A 21,078-nucleotide genomic window follows, 5' to 3' on the forward strand; every position below is an offset into this window, starting at 1 on the left:
GTATTGAATGTATGATTACATCCGAGAAATTTTGTTAATTGCTTAAGAGCGTTATTGGTAAATTCGGTACCTTGGTCCGAATGAAAACGCTTTGGAACACCGAAGTGTTGGCAGAAATGTAAGATTTGTTTAGCAATAGTGACTGCTTCTTTGTCAGGAATAGGATATGCTTGAACAAATCTTGTGAGATCGTCTTGCAACGTTATGACATATTTATTATTATTATCACTAATTTCTGAGTATGAGACTAAATCCATTGATATACGCTCAAATGGTTCAGTAGATTGAGAGGTTATGACCATAGGTGCTTTAAAAGACTTACGTTGAATTTTATTTCGTTGGCAAACGACGCATGATTCTATGTATTCTTTAATGTCGTTTGTCATTCCTTTCCAGAAATATTCATCACGAATTTTCCTGGTTGTTTCTAAGATTCCACGATGTCCTGATAGAGGTTCATCGTGATAGGTTTTGAGAATATTAGGAATTTCTTCAGGCATATGATAAGATATTTTATTTTCACAAATTATAATTTTACAATTGTATGATTCAGCGATGTATGAAGATATATAAAGTTGTTCGTTGATTTCTAGTTTACACGTATTATCATTTTTAAGATCTGGAACGTACAATGTATCAATTTCATGTTTTTGAAGACATGAGAGAAGAGATTTAAAATAACTTTCAGAATCCCAAGGATCGAAGTATCTGGGTCTAGTGCATGTAAAGAATAAATTTTGATTATGATTTGAATTTAACAAATATACTTCGTATAGAGATTTTTGATTTTCTAAAAATGATTCAGTTTGTGAACATAAACTGATAGCTTCATGAAATAGATTATTTTGTGAAGGAGGTTCACATGACATAGGAATAAATATATTTTTGTGCTTAACATCTAACAATTGATCTGGAGACATTTTAGTAAAAGAAGTATTTATATTGGTACGATCTAAGGATTTGTAATGTTCAAAATTTATTTGTAGATAATCGTCTTGATCATCTTGACTTAAATCTATTACGTTAGAGTTCATAATAGCTGGACGAGACAGAGCGTCCGCATTAGTATTCATTTTTCCTGCTTTATAAACTATCTCGTACTCGTATTCTTCGAGCTTGAGACGCCATCTTACGAGACGACTGCCTGGATCTTTGATTGAAAATAACCACGTCAGAGGTTTGTGGTCAGTAACGATTTTGAATCTTCTTCCGAAGAGATAAGGTCTGAAATGCTTAACTGCCCACACTATGGCAAGCAACTCTCTTTCGATAGTTGAATAATTAGACTCGGCTTTATTTAAAGTACGTGAGGCATACGCGATTGGCAAATCTTTGCCAATATCTCCCTGTGAGAGGATAGCACCAATAGCATGTAACGATGCATCGGTAGTTAGTACGAAATCTTTGTTGAAATCGGGATATTGAAGAATTGGAGTCATTGTTAAAATTTCTTTACATTTATCGAATGCCGACCGTTGATCTTTACTCCATATAAATGGAACATCTTTCTTGAGTAAGCTCGTTAAAGGTTTAGTGATTTTGCTAAAGTTAGGTATAAATCTACGATAGTATCCTGCGAGACCTAGGAATGATTTTATATCTTTACACGATTTAGGAATAGGAAAATTTTTAACTGCTGAAACCTTTTCGGGATTTGGTTTCACGCCTTGATTTGTGATGATATGACCTAGATAGGCAACTTCTTTGCGCATAAATTCACACTTGTCGGGTTGAATTTTGAGACCATATTTACGGAGTCGTTCTAAGACTTCAGTTAGTTTTTGTTCATGTTCCTGAAGACTAGAAGCAAAAACGACTATATCATCTAAGTACACAAAACAACGCTCTCCCTGCAATCCGTACAGAACGCTATCCATAGCGCGTTGGAAAGTAGCTGGAGCATTTTTGAGTCCAAAGGGCATTCTTAAAAATTCATAGTGACCATAAGGAGTACTGAATGCTGTCTTAGGAATATCCTTTTCATCAAGTTCAATTTGGTGAAAACCTGATGCTAAATCTAGGGTAGTAAAATAAATAGAATGACCTAACTTGTCTAGGATGTCGGTGATGTTTGGCAAAGGGTAACTATCTCCAATAGTGATTTCGTTTAATTTCCTGTAGTCTATAACTACACGCCATTTCTGTTTTCCAGAAGCGTCAGACTTTTTAGGGACAACCCAAATGGGGCTGCTCCAAGGAGATGAACTAGGTTGAATAATTTTTTGGTCTAGCATTTTTTCGACTTGAGATTTTACCTCTTTTTGATGAACAAAAGGAAACCTATACGTTTTGGTATTAATCGGAATGTCAGAAGTAGTAGGAATTGAATGTTTTGTATTGTTACTAAAAGACAGAGGTTCGTCTTCTAAATAAAAGATATCTGAAAATTTTGAAATAATTTTGTCTAGAGAATTTAGTTCTTCGTTATTTAAATGGTCAGTTCTCACGAGTTGACGAACTTTATCTCGTTTATCGTGGACGCCATTATTTAATGAGTTTGTGAAGTTTATTTGTGAATTAGCATTATTTGAGTTATTAATTAATGATAACGATTTAGTTTCTACTAATGGTAATGATGTGATCGTCTTATCACGGTCGCTTGAGTTGACACAAGTTATGAGGAATCTTCCATTGGAAACTGAGATAAGTGCATTCGGTATGGTCAACTCTTTGTCTAGGGATTGTTTTTCGACGAACGCGTTACCATTACATATGTCTTTTGTAAAACAAGCGATCACCGTTTCAGATCGCTTTCCTAGAACTTGTTTACAATCCGACGGTGACTCATCTTTATCACCGAGAGTTGTTAACTTGTAATTTTTGTCTTTAAGACGCATGGTCTTAGATTGAACATAAATGGTAGCATTGAATTTGTTCATAAAATCGTTACCTAAAATACCATCTACACTGATATTTAAGTTAGCAACGTGAAATTTGAATTTTGATAGATTATCGAGGGACAGTTGTGCTGTACCAAAACTACGAATGGTAGAGTTAGTTCCAGATATTCCCACAATAGACACGATGTTCGATTCATCTAGAGGGGCTGTACCTATTTTGTTTCTATTAATAACAGAAATAGCAGCGCCTGTGTCGATAAGAAGGGTTACTGGTTGTCCTTCGATGTGAAACTTACAATAAAGTAGATTTTCTGGTGGTACATTGAATGATGATATTTTGTAAGTTTCTATATTAGATTGTTTTTCAGAGCTAGAAGTCGATTTTGACTGTGAATTCAAATTAATGATTTCGTTAGATTTAGGATTCGATTTAGAATTAGATTTAGTTTTTGATTTAGAGTTAGATTTAGTTTTTGATTTAGAATTAGAATTTGATTTTGTGATTTTGTCAAGAGGTTCTGATGATTTTTGTGTTGAAAAAGCTTTAGGGCTTACAAAGATCTCGAAGTCACTGTCTTCGGTTTGAGTCGCAACGTCACTAAGTTGTCTCCGATAGACTGCTGAACTATGTGAGTTACTGTTCTCGAACTGAGGGGTGAAAATAGCTGTTTGTTCCCGATGAACTGAATTAACAACATTATTTTCTGTGACCTGAATTTGATTTTTATAGTTTAAAGCTTTTTGCTCATTGTGTTTGTTAGATTGATTTAGAACGTCGTTAGATCTAATATTGGGCTTTAAATATTCGCGGTTTCCGAAGCATTGCCCGTGAGCTCGGCCGCCTGCGAGTTTAAATTATTAATTTTGATTGAATTCTGATTTTGTTTATTTCTTTCGTTGTATTGTCTCTTACGACATTCTTGAATTAAATGACCTGGCTTCTTGCAATAGTTACATGATTTTAAGGGAGTTGAAACATTATGGTTGCCAGAGTTTGGTTGTGGAGTTCGAATATGTCTGGATTGACCATGATTTTGATATGGAACTGTGCTAGGGTTCATATTAAAAAGTTTTTGTCTAGCACTGTTCATATTTCGAATTTTCTCTTCCTGTATAGCAAAATTTCCGGCGTCAGTTAGATTGTTGAAATCTTTGGTTCTAAGCATTACGCCTATGTCAGAGTTTAAGCCGTTAATAAAAACATTGAGAGCTGTTTCCTCAGCAGTAATTTTACGTCCTTCTAGGGTGTCATCGTTATATTCGATACAGAGTTTTTCGATTATTTTACTTCGACAAAGATTCACGCGAAGAAAATATTCAGTAACAGTTTCTTTTGATTGTTGGAACATAGATTGTAGTTCTAACATAAGATGTCCTAACGTTTTAGTTTGAGAAAACTTTTGTATTAGGAAGCATTTTAAGTCAGACCATGTTGAAAACTGTTTGGCATGAACGTCTGATGAACTTGGCCCTGTGATTTTATTTAACGCGTATATTAAAAGTACCATCTGTTGTTGAACAGAAGCTAAACTAAACGCGGAGTCGCATGATCTGATAAATCGATACACTTGGCTAGGAGATGATGTATTGAATTCTGGTATTAATTGTAAGAGTGTAGCAATCGTAATTTCTAGAGCCATGTTTTTGTTTTCTGCGCTAAACATTTGAATGGCTTGATTTAAGAAAATATATGATTTAAGAAATAATGAAAAAAAAAAATTCTACCAAAAGTCGCGAATTTGATTTGAGTTATGATAATTTAAGATTTAAGATGATTAAAGATTTAAGATTTGATTTAAGATTTTGTTCAATATATATGATTTAGGACAAAGATTTAGGATTGTGTAACAGATTAAGGATTAAGGATGAATTCAGAGCATATAAAAACCACTTACCGCAGTACAATAAAAATTAGATTCTGCATGTGGGCTCTCGTCTGTTCGGCGAAGTTATTTCAAAAGCCTTCAGCTACCGTGCTTGATTCACGTCGTCTTGCGGTTGCTGGCTGCTGCTGGGCGATGTGTGTCCCGTAGTTGCTGCTGCTGCTGCTGCTTGGCGATGTGAGTCCCGTCGCGATGCGGTGATGCACGTTAAAACTTCGTCTTGGCGATATTTCTATGCGGAATCCTACCGACTGCGCCAAATTTGTTACGCGGTGAGCGGTTTTGTAGTTTTAAAAAAAACTTTATTTTAATATACACTGAATTTATTTATCCTTTACAAAAATCTGATGTTACACAGACAGAGTTACGATGTTATGAGCTTGAAGATTGATGACGAACTCCTAAGTTTCAAGGAGAAAGAGAATTTATACATGAATAGTATTTACTAAACAATTAGTAAATGAGTCATTTAGACTATGAACCGTATTGGTAAACATATTTAGAATCCGTAAGGACACAATTAGTAAATGACGGAATTTTACCGATGTGAAAGAAATACAATATTAACTAATGTTCTAATTCTAAATGAAGATCTGATGTAAAGTAAACAATATACATATGATTTAGTAACATGAGGAAATAAGTATGTTATATAGTAACAATGATTTAGAACTTAAGAACTAAGAGTTAGAGTACATTATGTGTTTATGAGAATTGATATATGACTTAGGTACTAGTGTGAGGGGCATAACATAACACCCGGTACACAAACATTTTACTAATACCAAGCGTATGGAGAGTTTTAAAAATTGCATTTGGCTCCATACCTACTTTGTGTAATGCAATCACAGCGATTCGGTTCTCTTTATCACCCCACTCCATTTTAATATCGCAAAATATTGTACAATGTATTGGCGCCAAAATGAGAAAACTCAATGAGCAATCATATAAAAATGACAGATTCCAAATTCAAATGTAATATTTTGTTTATTTTCAATTGTAACAGTGTTTGTGGCCAGACTAAGTATATCTTTTTTATTGCTTAGATGGATGGACGAGCTCACAGCCCACCTGGTGTTAAGTGGTTACTGGAGCCCATAGACATTTACGACGCAAATACGCCACCCACCTTGAGATATAGGTAAGTTCTAAGGTCTCAGTATAGTTACAACGGCTGCCCCACCCTTCAAGCCGAAACGCATTACTGCTTCACGGCAGAAATAGGCGGGGTGGTGGTACCTACCCGTACGGACTCAGAAAAGGTCCTACCACCAGTAATTACGCAATTTAAATTTTGCGAGTATGATTTTTTTTTATTACACGATGTTATTCTTTCACCCTGAAAGTTAATCGTGAACACTTGTTAAGTACGTATTTCATTAGAAAAATTGGTACCCGCCTGCGGGATTCGAACACCGTTGCATCGCTCGATACGAATGCACCGGACGTCTTATCTTTTAGGCCACGACGACTTGTAAAACTTATAAACGACTTGTTGTTTAAGCGGTTACGACAGCACGTAGAAATCAAGAAAGTAAATACCACCACTCACATTGAGACATGAGAGTTCTAACTGTTCTAAGTCTCAGTTTTATAGTTACAACGGCTGCCCCACCCTTCAAACCGAAACGCATTACTGCTTCACTCCAGATACAGCTACTGGTGGTAGGACCTCTTGTGAGTCCGCAAGGGTAGGTACCACCACCCCGCCTATTTCTGCCGTGAAGCATTAATGCGTTTCGGTTTGCAGGGTGGGGCAGCCGTTGTAACTATACTGAGACCTTAGAACTTATATCTCGAGGTGAGTGGCGCATTTACGTTGTAGATGTCTATGGGCTCCAGTAGCCACTTAACACATGAGCTCACTGTGAAACTCATCCGCCCATCTAGGCAATAAAAAAATAAAAAAATAAAAGAGACAGGCGGTAAAATTATAGCATTGTTTATCATTGTAGACAATCTGGTAACCTTGTGAGCTTGCGTGAGCTATTAATACGCACACAAACAGAATACACAGTGTATTCGTTGTTACGTTTAATTCATTCATCATTTCATTCACGTTCTATTTTTAAAGGCTAATTGATATTGACCGAGAATTCGTTAATGCTTTTTTCAAACGATCCACTGACAAAAATCACTCCCGAAAAATTATAATTTGCGTAATTACTGGTGGTAAGACGTCTTGTGAGTCCGTACGGGTAGGTACCACGACCCTACCTATTTCTGCCGTGAAGTAATAATGCGTTTCGGTTTGAAGGGCGGGGTAGCCGTTGTACTGTTAAAAGTGAGACCATACAACTCATGTCTCAAGATTGGTGGCGGCGGTGACGTTGTAGATGTCTATGTACTCCGGTAACCAGTTACCATGAGGTTGGCCGTGAGCTCGTCCACCCATCTAAGCAATAAATAAATAAACCTAGAAATAAACACGTTTTCTAGTGACAAGTGAAGTTTCTTAAAAAAATCTCTTTTTGTTTCTATATGAGGGAACATTCTAGACGTGGATACTTCAAGCTGTGATATTGTTGCGGATTTGAATAAAAATGCAACGTTATAGAGTTTTTTATTGCGCAAACGACCCGAATACAGGGAATTTGCTTGCAATAATTTTATTTACTGTTCGTTTTTTCTACGAAGAATGGAAGTCGTGAAAAATAATGTCACTCTTTTGTGTACATGGCATAATGTGGTGCTTTCTCTGCGTGTTTCAAGATGTTTTGTTCTTTATACGTTTTGGAAGCAAAAAAAAAAAGTAGGAAACAAAAATACTAATAGATTTCTAGGTAGTTCTTGTAGAAAATATTATAAAAAATTAATACATTTATTTGAATTAAAATGATCGATTTACAGTTTTCGATTTTAACCAGTCGATACGACTTTGACGGTATTCAAATCCCGCAGGCAGTAACTATTCTAAGGAATTATGTATTGTTACGCTGGTAAGAGTAACGCCATCTATCGCCGAATAGTCGAACGAATATCGAAGGATCTAGTAGCATCTATAACGCTCGAGAAGTACAGCACTATCTATTGTCAGATACCGGAAACACAATACTCGACTTGTGTGGAATATTCTCGATAATTCTAGGGATGTGGTATAGGCTATAAAAGCGTTGCATAGATGGCATACAGTGAGTTAGTAATCGGAAGCACTCGAAGCGAAGCAGCGAACGGATCACCTGAAGCGAAGCGGAAGAAGTGAATTGAGAATTTTAAAGTGTTAGTGAAGTGTTTTAAGTGTTCTAAGTGCTAATAAGCATAATTTTGAAAGTCGTCGTGGCCTAAAGGATAAGACGTCCGGTGCATTCGTATCTAGCCATGCACCGGTGTTCGAATCCCGCAGGCAGGTACCAATTTTTCTAATGAAATACGTACTTAACAAATGTTCACGATTGATTTCCACGATGAAGGAATAACATCGAGTAATAAAAATCAAACCCGCAAAATTATATAATTTGCGTATTACTGGTGGTAGGACCTCTTGTGAGTCCGCACGGGTAGGTACCACCACCCCGCTTATTTTTGCCGTGAAGCAGCAATGCGTTTCGGTTTGAAGGTCGAGGCAGCCGTTGTAACTATACTGAGACCTTAGAACTCATATCTCAAGGTGGGTGGCGCATTTACGTTGTAGATGTCTATGGGCTCCAGTAACCACTTAACACCAGGTGGGCTGTGAGCTCGTCCACCCATCTAAGCAATAAAAAAAATGTACTTTGTATAGAGATTAATATAAATAGGTTATTCGAAAAAAACTTTCACAAAAATAAACATTCCATACTCTATCGATATTATAAAAATAAAAGTGTGTGTGTGGTTTTTTGTGTGTATGTTCTTCATTCACATAAAAACAGCTGATCGACATGATTTTTTAAAGTGATAGTACTAGGCTACCTTTTATCCCGCAAAAGCATCTCTTTCGAACGGGAAACTACATTGAAACTTCCCGTAATCACGCAAGCGAATCCGCCTGTAACAGCTACTAATAATTATATAAATAGATCTTATTTGAAAAGGTTATAACACTTTTTTTTTCTCTTTTGTTTTAATGTCTCGTAGTGATCTGTTTCAGTTAACAATGAGCTATTCCTTTGTCTGATTTTAATCTTAGTAGTGATATAAGCAGAATCAGTTGTCCAGTGACATCTTCATCTTCTGTTGCACGATTTAATTTCTGTTCTGTAAGGTAGGTATACTGCGCCTCCTTAATCTAGTAAACTGCACAGCTCCTGTGCCTCGTAGGTCCGACGCCAATTTATTGACGTGTGTCGATAACCTGGCTTGGTATTTTTTGCTGTAAGCTACTATTTCCTCTTTCACTGTGGGAATATTTAGGTCCATTTATATGATCTTGTTGCTTATGTAATGCGGTATTCTTAGCATTGTTCTGAAAGTTTTATTTTGAAACCTTTCAAGGATCTCGACATTGCTATTGCTGGCAGTTCCCCAAAGCTGTATGCCATATGTCCATATTGGCTTTTAATTGGCTTCGAACGGGAAACTACATTGAAACTTCTATTAATCACGCAAGCGAATCCGCCGGTAACAGCTACTAAATAATATAAATAGAATCCCATTTGAAAAGGTTGTAACACTGACGATAATTCATTAATAAGGCGAACAAGGAAACGCTCCCTTTCCCTTCCAGTTAACACAAATAAATGTGCGGGCAACATTTTCCTTGTCCTTCCTTCGCCCACACAACGTAATTACATGTTTAAACGATACGCCTCTGGATGAAACCCACGAGCGAACAAACAATCTTTTGTTTTCGACCACTAACTCACGCAGCGACATATTTTTTTCCTACCTAAACTTTTAGCCTTGAGAGGCTATATCAGCGTCGCCTTAACTCATCCAAAATATTCGACAATTTATGTTAACAAAACGTTTTTAGTCCCCGTAGTTTCTTTCCCGTCTCCGCTAGTTATCAACATAACTAAATCTAACCGACAGACACAGCCCACTGAGTTTCTCGCCGGATCTTCTCAGTGGGTCGCGTTTCCAATCCGGTGATGGATTCTGTCAAGCACTTGCTCTTGCTTGGGCCAGTGTCAGCAACACCTCCGGTTTGAGCCCCAAGAGCTCACCTACGCGCTAGAGTTACGCTGGTATAGCCTCTCAAGAATATCAGCATAGGTAGGGAAAAAATAAAATATAAAAATATGTTTACAGTTAATCTCGCGTTTTTTATAAATCGTAACCACATAAACTGTAGAATCTTGAAAAAAACGTGGGATAGGTATAATAAAAACGAGATTGAAACAGTTCTTGTTTGTTTTGAGCATTCATGAAGTGAAGTTATTGCCAACGGATCTAACAGGTAGTTTTACGTGAGCATGTTTAGAAATTCCGAACAACAACATTTGGACTGTCGTCGGTCTGCGCATAAAGCATATTTTAGAAAAGTAAGACGGCTGGTTCACGCTGTTTTTTTTTTATCTGAAGGTAGCGTCATCTGAATATCGCACCAACGCCTCGATACTAAAAGAACTTAATATCTCTCAAAGGTTCTCGTCAACAATGCAATTTAGGATGCTTCGATATTTTGGACACGTATCGCGACGGACAGCTGAGTCTATCGAGAAACTTGTTGTTCAGGGTAGGGTCAATGGTAAAAGATCTCGTGGACGAAGCTCAGGGCACTGGACTGATCCGGTGAAAGACCTTACTAAATCCCCACTTAACGAGTGCGTGCGCCAAGCTTCAATTCGCAAACTATGGAGAGCATCTGTCAAGGCTTTAATGAACAAGAATTCCACATGAACACGACTGCTCTGCCAAGAGTACCTGACTATGATAATGACGGTGCCATCTGCGCTCTGTTACGCCAATAGACTGCGTTTTTAGATTCGATTTGACGAGCACCTGATACTACATACATTAGTACAACATCATAGACTCCACATGTATACTTTAATAGTATTGATAGTTGACAACGGCTCTCCTTTCCCTCAAATAGGATTGGTCGAGTTCGCGTGCTCTACTACAAGCTAGGGATGGCGATCTGAGACCGATGTATCGATTTTTCAGACCTTTTCAGATTCTTTTAGACGTCGCTTTTTTTGTAGTAAAACGAATGGTCTGGTTGTGATTCAAATCGATTTAAATGTGGATCTTTATCGAAAAAAATTGCCATCCGAACTACAAGTCGCCCCTACTACTAATACCTTATAATAAGAAATATAGTATCAACGACTAAACTAATACAAGAGACAGAAGATTATAGACAAATCATTAATAGATTCATCTCAGGCAATTTTTTTTTAATACAGGCACTAGATACTGTCTCTATCGAAAGTAAGCAAAAAACAAAATTAATTTTATAAATATAAATTGGAACTTTCATGAGGTTTTTTGACGAGCAATGTAGCGTGAGCTCAGCAATGTATTAGTAAAATACTTAATAGCGTTTAGTCATAGTGTTAACTTTTCAGAAATCACCAACTATACCCGTGTTCGCTCGAGAAGCTTATTAATACCTTCTGTATATATTCTGCAATAATTTCAGCCATTAATCCGAAAGAAGGTGAGCCGTAAGCACAAACAAAATTACCATGTTTGGTGACACATTCCCAATGCTGACAAACGTAATGATATACATATTAGCGCTTCCCTTACCGTGTGAGTGCTGTGACGTCAAAACGTAAATTACCGTCACAAGACACCTCGTTATCTCGTCTTCAAGCGAGGAAAATTTTCAGGCAAATATCTTCTGGTGGAAAACTTGAAATAATATTTTTCGTAATACACGCTTTTGAGTTTTTTTTTAATAAAACATACGTCTGAATTATTACATATTGTCTTTTTGACAATTGAAAATGTATTCATTCATACAGGGTGGAAGAATGAAGAGAATGGAGAATGAAGAATGAAATCTATTTCGTTAACCACAAACGTCACTTAATATTTTTATCAGACAAGCCTGCAGCATATCATTTGACCACTCTAACATTTTTACTATAAAATGATTTTGCTTAACTACTCTATTTTATTAAATTTGTTGAAAATTATTTTCTTCATTTTAGTTCAGCTAACTTGCAAAAGCGTGTCATTTAACACCCAGCGCTGACAGAATGAATATCTCATACTACTAGAGGTCCCGCAGTACCCGAAATTCGACTATAATTAGTTGGAATTGTAAGTTTGTACACTATTATGACCACAGACGTCAAGAACAAAAGTTTGACAATTAATAGTATGCATGCGTGTGTGCGTCAAATGCATGGTATGCAGTGTGTGTAATGTTTTCTTTATGGATTTAATGTATCTTTTATGCATTATTTAAAAAAAATATTATCATTATGCACTTATTCTCTATATTCTCTATAAGTGTGAAAATTTTCATACTCCTCCGTCCGCGCAATTTTCGTAAAAAGGGATACAAAGTTTTTGCTTTACGTATTAATATATAGATTACTTAATCATTAGGCTCTAAAAAAGTCGACTGATTTGAATTGAAAAACAATCAATAAATTGAAACTACAAAATAATTTAGTTCGAATCTTAAAATTTTCAAAATCTATTCCCGGGTTCAGACTGCGAAAAAATTCTAGAAACTACCCGCGAATTCATGTAAAAGCCCTTTTTGCTAACATTAGATTTAACGTTTTACCCTAATGTCTATTTGATCGATAACTTGTAAAGGCGTGGATACCACAACGTAGCACAAACTAGAAAGGCCATCAGGTCATATAGAGCACCCTTAATCTTACTCTCACCTCTGACAAGTTTCTCACACGGAATCTATCAGTACATATGATGCCGGGCCTGTTAATTTTAAAGTTAAAACATGGTACGTTATGAGTGTGGAAGAGCTAAAAGAAATAACCGACATAAGGCGCCTCGTTAGCTTGTTATCACGTAGCGTTGTTCCAGAACTTTCTTGCCAACGAAACCTTCTCGAATCTTTTTGCTAATGTGAATGTTTCTGTTTTTATAGGTATAAAATTGTAACGTACTTATGTAACTTATGCTTGGGTTTCAAATATGTTCTTATAAATACATATCTATACCAATGCAGATGTGGAAAAAAAACTTTTTTATTGCCTAGATGGGTGGACCAGCTCACGGCCCACCTAGTGTTAAGTACCAGAACCCATAGACATAATAATATACAACGTAAGTGCCGTCATCTAACTCGAGACATGATTTCTATGGTCTTAGTTTTGTCAGCACAATAGTTGCCTCACCCTTCAAATCTAAACGCATTACTACTTCACGGCAAAAATAGGCAGGGTGGTAGTTCCTACCTGTGCAAACTCAAACTTGGCTGACAGTAGACGAACCTATTAACCGGTTTTAAGGTTAGAATAATCATTCACACGCAACTGTATCTCATCATCGTCTTTTAAGATGGATGGTGAAATTCATACGTCTCTTTATTCCTATCGTAATTATTGGGCGTAATGGAATGTCCTCACTGATAGGTTCCACTATCTGAACTATTCATGCTCTGAAGTTGTACCCCCCGGTTATAAGGATGGGGCTGCCGGTATGTTATTTAATTGAGTCTACATCATGTCTGTAGTTTAGTGGATTTATTCACGATGCCGTTTCCATAGTCTTAAGCAGCTACTTAACACGAGACAAGCTGTGAGCTTGTTTATCCATTTACTCAATAAAGAAAACTGTCTTCTAGCAAACCGGGAGACGATGACAGAGGAACACCGTGAACAAGAAACTCGGAACAGAAGTCGAAAATACCTCACTTCTAATCACCACAAGTATGCATGTTGATACAGCCGATAAAAAAATTGAATAAAGTCTAATATGACGAAGATTTCCACCAGTTGCCACAAGATCTGCGCACTAAGCCACATCAGAGTAGACTCTTTAAAGTATCTTAAACATTGTAGGGGTCAATGAGTCCTGATTATTTATTTAGACTTCATGGCCCGTGAACTTATTAACAAAACTAGAAAAAAAAAGTCAATTTCAACAAACGAAAAGTTCGAAAACGTTTTCTCACTTTAAAAAAAGAAGCTTTAAAACATCACTGTAGTTTTAACTTGACAGCTAATTAAGTTTGTCTAATGAAGCTTTACTGCAAGAGTTCTTTCGCACACAGAATCAAAAACATATAGGTTCACTCCAGGGGGTCCCTTTCGGTCAGACACCCCTCCCTCGGTCGATACGCACCCTCTGGCTTGAGATGTCTGGCTTAGGGCTGTCTAAGCAATAAGAAAGCGAAACAATAAGAAAAAGAAAACGATTATTTAGTCCTGGCATGTAGGCAGCGGCTTGACTCTTGCCCCTGGGATTGCTGAAGTTCATGGGCGACAGTAACCACTCACAATCAGGTGGGCCGTATGCTAGTCTGCCTACAAGGGCAATAAAAAAAAATCAAATGATTAAATATTTTTTTGCTACGTAACAGCTGATGCTGAATTGTTTTTTCATCCAGAGTGTATTTGATGTTCATGAAAGATGGTGATCATTGATTTTATTGAGAAATAACAGCTATATTCAGAAGCTGTAACCTCTATCTCTTTAGATCATCATTAGGGTTCGGGTACTGCTGAGCCGAAATAGGACATGTATTTAGAACAAGAAAAACGGTTAGCTGCTTAAAAAAAATAGATCGCGATATTATACCTTCAGGTTTTATACCACACATAATTACAAAAGTACTAGGTATTCATGATTTGTCATGGTTGGCGCTAATTTATACCTTTAATATTACAGTGGCGCCCCAAGAAATGACTATAAATAATAGCTTTGTAGTGTCAGTTAACCCTTGCATTAGACACCTTTAGCTCTAACACTAGGAGTAGGGACCCCCGTAACCATACTCGTCGAACTCGGCAAAGAGTTCGACGTGCAACCTAACCTAAACATCATCCCACCGAGTTTCTCGCCGGATCTTCTCAACGGGTCGCGATTCCGATCCATTAGTAGATTCATTCACAAAGCAGGTACTCTTGAGTTGTTAGGTTTCCTTTGGAGGCGCTCGGGTAGCTGTTAGCAAATCCCACCCCACCAGGCTGAGCCCTTGCTCAGCCACCTACCGTGGTAAAACTGAAAAGGCCTCCGGGCCACCAGTAATCTCTCAAGCGTAAAAAAGATGTGTGGTGTCGTAGGACACCGGATAGAAACGAGGTTCCTTATTATGAACATATTAATTTTAAGTTCTATTCGAGGTATAAAGAAAATAAAACTGGAGGTTTCGCAACAACCCACGGTCATTCGGTAATGTGCGTGAACTTATTGTGGTACACTTCATTCACGATTCTTTGCATAAGAGTTAGTGTAATGCGCAAACGAACGCTCTGAGATCGTGGTCAATGAATGATAAAAAAATATGTTATTTTTTGTACATTATTACAAAGTTAAGTCGTGTGTGTGCATTACTAATAAAACTATTGTGTGCATTACTAATAAAAATCTTACGTTACGGACGTTTTTTCCCGGTTATAGTACCCCTCCGCATCGTCCCACAAGGAACTTCGTTCCAAAAATCAGCTACTAAATGTTATTATAGCTTAAGTTAATATTCTAAGAACCAATGTAAAGTGTCAACCCTGGTTAGCAGTCGCGCGGAATAAGGGAGAAAATAGTGAATACTCTTGTTCTTGATAACATTGTCTTCCGCCATTGATAGAGTATATGGTTTATGTGCTTGCGGCTTGGAGACATACTTTATTCTGCCACAACAGGTTTACCACAGAAGAAATGTTAATGGAATTTCAAGAGGATATGAAAAATATATATTGATTTTTTTTCTATATAAGGAGTAAGATACGAATTAAATATTCATGAATTAAAATTCATTTATTTAAACATAAACAAAAAATTGTAAACTAGAACAATGAACCTAAAACTAAAAAAACCTTAAAAAATATAATATATTAACTAAAATATATTATTAATAGGATTCCCTTTAGGCAAGGTTTAGAAGATACTGACAGCGTTCGCCCTTTGGATAGCTAAGCTAATTCTTTGTCCGAGGTAGCTGTCAGCTCTTTAGTCTCCTGTGATGTCGACTAACCTTTTTGCTATTTCTATTGGTTTAAATGGATGCAAGGTCTATTTCTACCATGAAGCAGTAATGCGTTTCGGTTTGAAGGGTGGGGGGCAGCCGTTGTAACTATACTGAGACCTTAGAACTCATATCTCAAGGTGGGAGGCCGCATTTACGTTGTAGATGTCTATGGGGTCCGTTAACCACTTAACATCAGGTGGGCTGTGAAGCTCGTCCAGTCATGTATACATTAAATAAAGAATTAAAAAATCTTATCAACAAACGCTGGTATTAAAAGGTTTTCAACTTTGACATTACCATATTTGCCAATAATACGGATTTCTATTTTAAATAATAGTAGGATAGTATAATATTTCGTTTTGAATATTATACCGTTTTCGTGGTCAGGGGCCAGATTAAACTGCAAAAGTAATTATAATTTAATAGCATTTCAGATACAATGTAAATACAGATACAGACTCGGATAGTATTTCATACTGCAAACTCATCTCTTAAGATGCGCTTTGTACAACTAAGCGAATATATGACTGAGAGCTTTTCCTGCAAAACCGTGCAGCATCACGAAATTAATGTACATAACATCAAATAGTTTACCAGCGCTCATATTTGCCGAGACTTTTAGTAGGGGCTTTCAATTATAGCAGAGTGCCCGTTGATTGGTGTTTCGCTCGGATTGGCAGTATTGGCACCGTTTCCTATTTAATTAAACTGCAATGAGTACCTAGGTTCTCTAGGATTACGAAGGCCAGACATCATGTTATTTGACAATTAAGGATTGCATCTCGAGCGTCGATAGCTTCCGCTAAATAATCGTAATCTATATATTAATACGTGAAGCAAAAACTTTGTACCCCTTTTTACGAAAATTGCGCGGACGGAGGGGTATGAAATTTCCCACACTTATAGAGAACTTTGAAGTCGTCGTGGCCTAAAGGATAAGACGTCCGGTGCATTATTCGTGATGAGCGATGCACCGGTGTTCGAATCTCAGGCGGGTACCAATTTTCCTAATGATTTTTTTTTTTTTTTTTATTATTGAGAGATTACTGGTGGCCCGAAGGCCTTTCCAGTTTCACCAGGACAGGTGGGCGAGCAAAGGCTCAGCCAGGAGGGGTGGGATTTGCTAACAGCTGCCCGAGCGCCTCCGAAGGAGACCTAACAACTCAAGAGCAATTGCTTCGCGAATGAATCTACTACCGGATCGGAATCGCGACCCGCTGAGGAGATCCGGCGAGAAACTCAGCGGGCTGATGCATGGGCTAGGTTACACGTCGACCTCTTTGTCGAGTTCGACGAGTACGGTTACTGGGGTCCCTAAGCCTGCTCCTAGTATTAGAGCTGAAGGCATCTAATGCAAAGGTTATTGGATCTGATGGATCCGTAAGGACGTGTCTAGGGCGTCGACGGTGACTGGCTCCTGCATGATCAGGATTCGGTGAGTAGTCAGCGGCGGCAACGATAAGGCGATTATCATGACGCATAGCCTTATCGAAGTACCGTTCCGACGCTGACTTCATGTATTTCTGGATTGATTCAAGGCCCAGGTCGTCGTGTAGGTCAACGTTCCTCACGAACCACGGAGCCCCGACGGCTAACCTGCAAAAGCGGGATTGTAGGGATTGGAGGGTGTCTATGTGTGTGCGGGCCGCGTGAGCGAACACCACACTCGCGTAAGTCATGACGGGCCTTATGCAAGTTTTGTAAAGTGTCACCTTGTTCCGAAGGGACATTTTACTCCGCTTACAGATCATGGGATAGAGTCTGCCGAGAATGAATGCGGCACGGTCGCGGACTGTTTTTATGTGTGGGCGGAATGTCATGGATGCATCCAGGGTGACTCCCAGGTACTTAACCTTCCTGACCCAGGGTATAGGTTGGCCGAAGAGGGTGATCGGGGGAGTGATATTTCTCCTCCTAATGCGGGAGGAAATAAGCGGTGAGTGTAATGAAATACGTACTCAACAAATGTTCACGATTGACTTCCACGGTGAAGGATTAACATCGTGTAATAAAAATCAAAAACCCGCAAAATTATAATTTGCGTAATAACACTGGTGGTAGGACCTCTTGTGAGTCCGCGCGGGTAGGTACCACCACCCTGCCTATTTCTGCCGTGAAGCAGTAATGCGTTTCGGTTTGAAGGGTGGGGCAGCCGTTGTAACTATACTTGAGACCTTAGAACTCATGTCTCAAGATATTTGGTTGCATGGTATGTATACTCTAAGTGATTGCGCTACAAATAATTGTAACATGTACAAAAAATGTTAACATGCAAATCGTCATCGCTACTAGAAGATTTGAGCGAACACAGAATTTGACATGCAAAAATTCAGAATCACCGTACCGAATCACGTAACCGCAAGGGGAGATCTTACATGACAAATAACCATACGTCGCGGCTCACCCGAGATACCCGTCACGCCTACATGACATATAACAATTGCACGGTACTAAGCCGTCTCTGTCAGACAGGTTTTTGAAGTGAAACTTCTTTACCCGCGTAAAATTGAACCGCGACAGATTTGTTACGGCTAGAGAGAAAAGATACAATTTAGGAAGAGTGAGAGTGAGAAATTAGACAAGAGCGTCTCGCGAGCCACTCGACCGTGGAGAGAGGGAGTGACAAAGCGAGCCAGGTCGTTTCTTTTATACACAGCATTCCCTAACAAGAGAAATTTGATTTAAGGATAAAAAATGAAGAAAACCACAATACTACACACCACAAAAGAAGTTTCACTTCTTTCACGTGCACCAAATGCATGTGGACCATTTTTTTTTTAAACAGCCATTCAACACTCAACCGCCCCAAACTAGAATCTTCTCCTGTGATACGTGTACCTAAAAAACATAAAAACAAAAATGGAAAAATACTACGGGTCCCTAATTACTAAAATTTATAGGCCAAAACTGTTATCGTGAACCTAAGACGCAATTAAAAACTTTTACGCTTAATTTTATTGAATTCGCTTTACGACTTTGTAAGCTTCGGATATTTTAAAAGTTTCTACGATAGAACATAAAGTATTTTGATAATGTCGAAAAACTTCGATAGTCGTAGCATCCACTACTTCGTAACGTATATATAAAGTAACTATTACCAATTTTAATACAGGTTTTTCAGTAACATTTTTTGCGACTCTACCTTTAGTACTGAAAACTAAAAGAAGCTAATTATATGTAACATGATTAACTTTCCCAAAAAAAATTCGTTAAGTCTGTGAACGTTATCAGAAAATTAACAAAATTTCAAGCAGGCACGTTCCAGCCCATTTACTATTTCGTTACGGGTGATGAATCCTGGATTTATCAGTATGATCTAAAAAGAAACCTTATATTGAATAATTTAGAATGTACCTTATAGTATAGGATCCCGATACAAAACGACCTTCACCGAGATGTTTATTTGATGAAACGTATTTTATATTCAATTTCATATGTCAAGAAATATATTGCATATGAATATGGGTTGCCTAACAAATTTCAGTCCAGGATACAATTGATTAATAATAATATTTTTTTTTTTTTAACATATCACCGGTTTTGTTATTAAGCAAATCCTATACCTATCGAAAGTATGAAGCCTATAGAATATGCAAACGTTAGGTTGCTCCCTTTTTTCCGGTCACAACCCGTTTAACCCTATTAAGTTAGATCATGACTACTAGTAATTACACAGTTCCTTTACGTATAACATGATTATTATTACAATTTGTTTTTTCTTCATCGTGGAATTGTCGTCCTTCGTGGTAAATACGTACTTAATCAGAAAAAAATATTTTCTATCTATAGGATTTGAATAACGGCATTATCCAATCGCCTGATATGACTACACCGAGCGGACCTGATATTAAGCTTAGGACGACTTTTCAAAGGCCAAATCTGTAACCAAATCGTTTTAATTCAACCGAATGGAATCATTTTTAGATTATTTTTTAACAAGAAAATATCGAAATCTTATGCTATTTTAATATTCAGAATCTAAAACGTAGAAAAAACAAAACATCTTGAAACACGCAGAGAAAGCGCATAATTATATTATCTATGTATAAAAGCGACATTATTAAGACGATTTTTATTCTTACTACCGGTACAGTGGTATCGTATCGTTTGATATTCGAACACCGGGCGTCTTATATTTTAATCCATAGCGACTCGATCGATTTACAGCAGGTAATAATTATTCAAAATAAATACGTACTTAACCTCAATTTCCACGAAGAAGGATAATATTTTAGAATAAATAAACACGGATTTTTTTGACTACTAATTGTAATATCCCGCTGTTATAATGATAAGCTCTTATCCGACCGTGACGGGGCAACGCAAAGCCGCCGTCGCCCAAAACATGTCTTGTCGGATCCCCCAGAATCATTGTCGGTGCTTTTAGGCCTCTCAAGCACCAGTCACCGTCTTCCAAGAGTTCGACGAGCGAACTAACCCATAGACACAGCCCACTGAGTTTCTCACCGGATCTTCTCAGTGGGTCGCGTTTCCGATCCGGTGGTAGATTCTGCAAAGCACTGCTCTTGATAGGGCCAGTGTTAGCAACAGTCCAGTTTGAGCCCCATGAGCTCACCTACTAGCTCGGTGAGTCTAGAATAACCTCTCGAGTTTACTAGAATAGGTAGAAGAAAAAAACGGTTTGTTCACGTTCACATATCCATGTTAGCAAATTCTCTCAGGTATAGCATCTTAGGCTAACAGCGAAGAGGCAGGGAAATAAATTATGAGGTTCAAAAAAATAAATTCTCGACCAGAGACGCTGTTGTGTTAACAATGTTTCATCCAATCTTAAAGATAGCATGCTTTTATAAGATGTTTTTTATCGATTAAGATATACTGTTTTGACGATAAAAATCGCAAAATACAATGTGCTGTATATGTATGCGTCGCCCACGGGCTACATCGAGCGTAGTGTAAGCCGATTTACGACTCGCCCGCGTAAGCGCTTAAGTTTATGAGCTGTTTATTTGTTTGAGCGTACCGGTAGGGTTGACAGTTTGAATAAGCCGTTTAAATATAATAATAATTTGGTGGTGGTGGTAGAACATATCAGCTCCCACAAATGCGGTAGTATTTACACATGGGGTCTGTGCGGCTTGTTATTATAATAAACTGTCATTCAACCTACTCAATGGTCTTTTTAGCTATGGTATATCTAGTTCATATTTTATAATCTAGCAGAAAACTATTAGAAAACATCTGGAGCTAGACTGGATTTAACGCATCTTTCATACATTGAGTGTAGGTTACATGGCTGTGTGGGATCTTAGAGTGGGAAGCAGATCACAAGCCGCCGTCACCTGGTAGTAAGGGATAGGTCAGCATAGATGCTACAGGTACAAATCCTGCCCATTTTTGTCGCGAAATCATC

General features: G+C 37.8%; 2 protein-coding genes across 3 annotated transcripts in view; one reads left to right on the plus strand and one right to left on the minus strand.

Moving 5' to 3' along the window:
• The window catches only part of tow (target of wingless), a 103,925-nt gene that overhangs the window by 40,518 nt on the left and 42,329 nt on the right, over positions 1-21,078 (plus strand). The window lies entirely within an intron of this gene.
• Positions 3,638-4,504, minus strand: LOC149501413 (uncharacterized). Its single transcript, XM_089733469.1, has one exon. The coding sequence runs from the start codon at positions 4,502-4,504 to the stop codon at positions 3,638-3,640; it is 867 nt and encodes a 288-aa protein (XP_089589595.1).

The sequence above is a fragment of the Bombyx mandarina genome, chromosome 15 (assembly GCF_030267445.1).
Source record: "Bombyx mandarina strain Sakado chromosome 15, ASM3026744v2".
NCBI lineage: Eukaryota > Metazoa > Arthropoda > Insecta > Lepidoptera > Bombycidae > Bombyx > Bombyx mandarina.

What these genes read in the sequence shown, in the direction of transcription:
- LOC149501413 (XM_089733469.1), bottom strand. Translation starts at nt 4,504, where the DNA reads ATGTTTAGCGCAGAAAACAAAAACATGGCTCTAGAAATTACGATTGCT.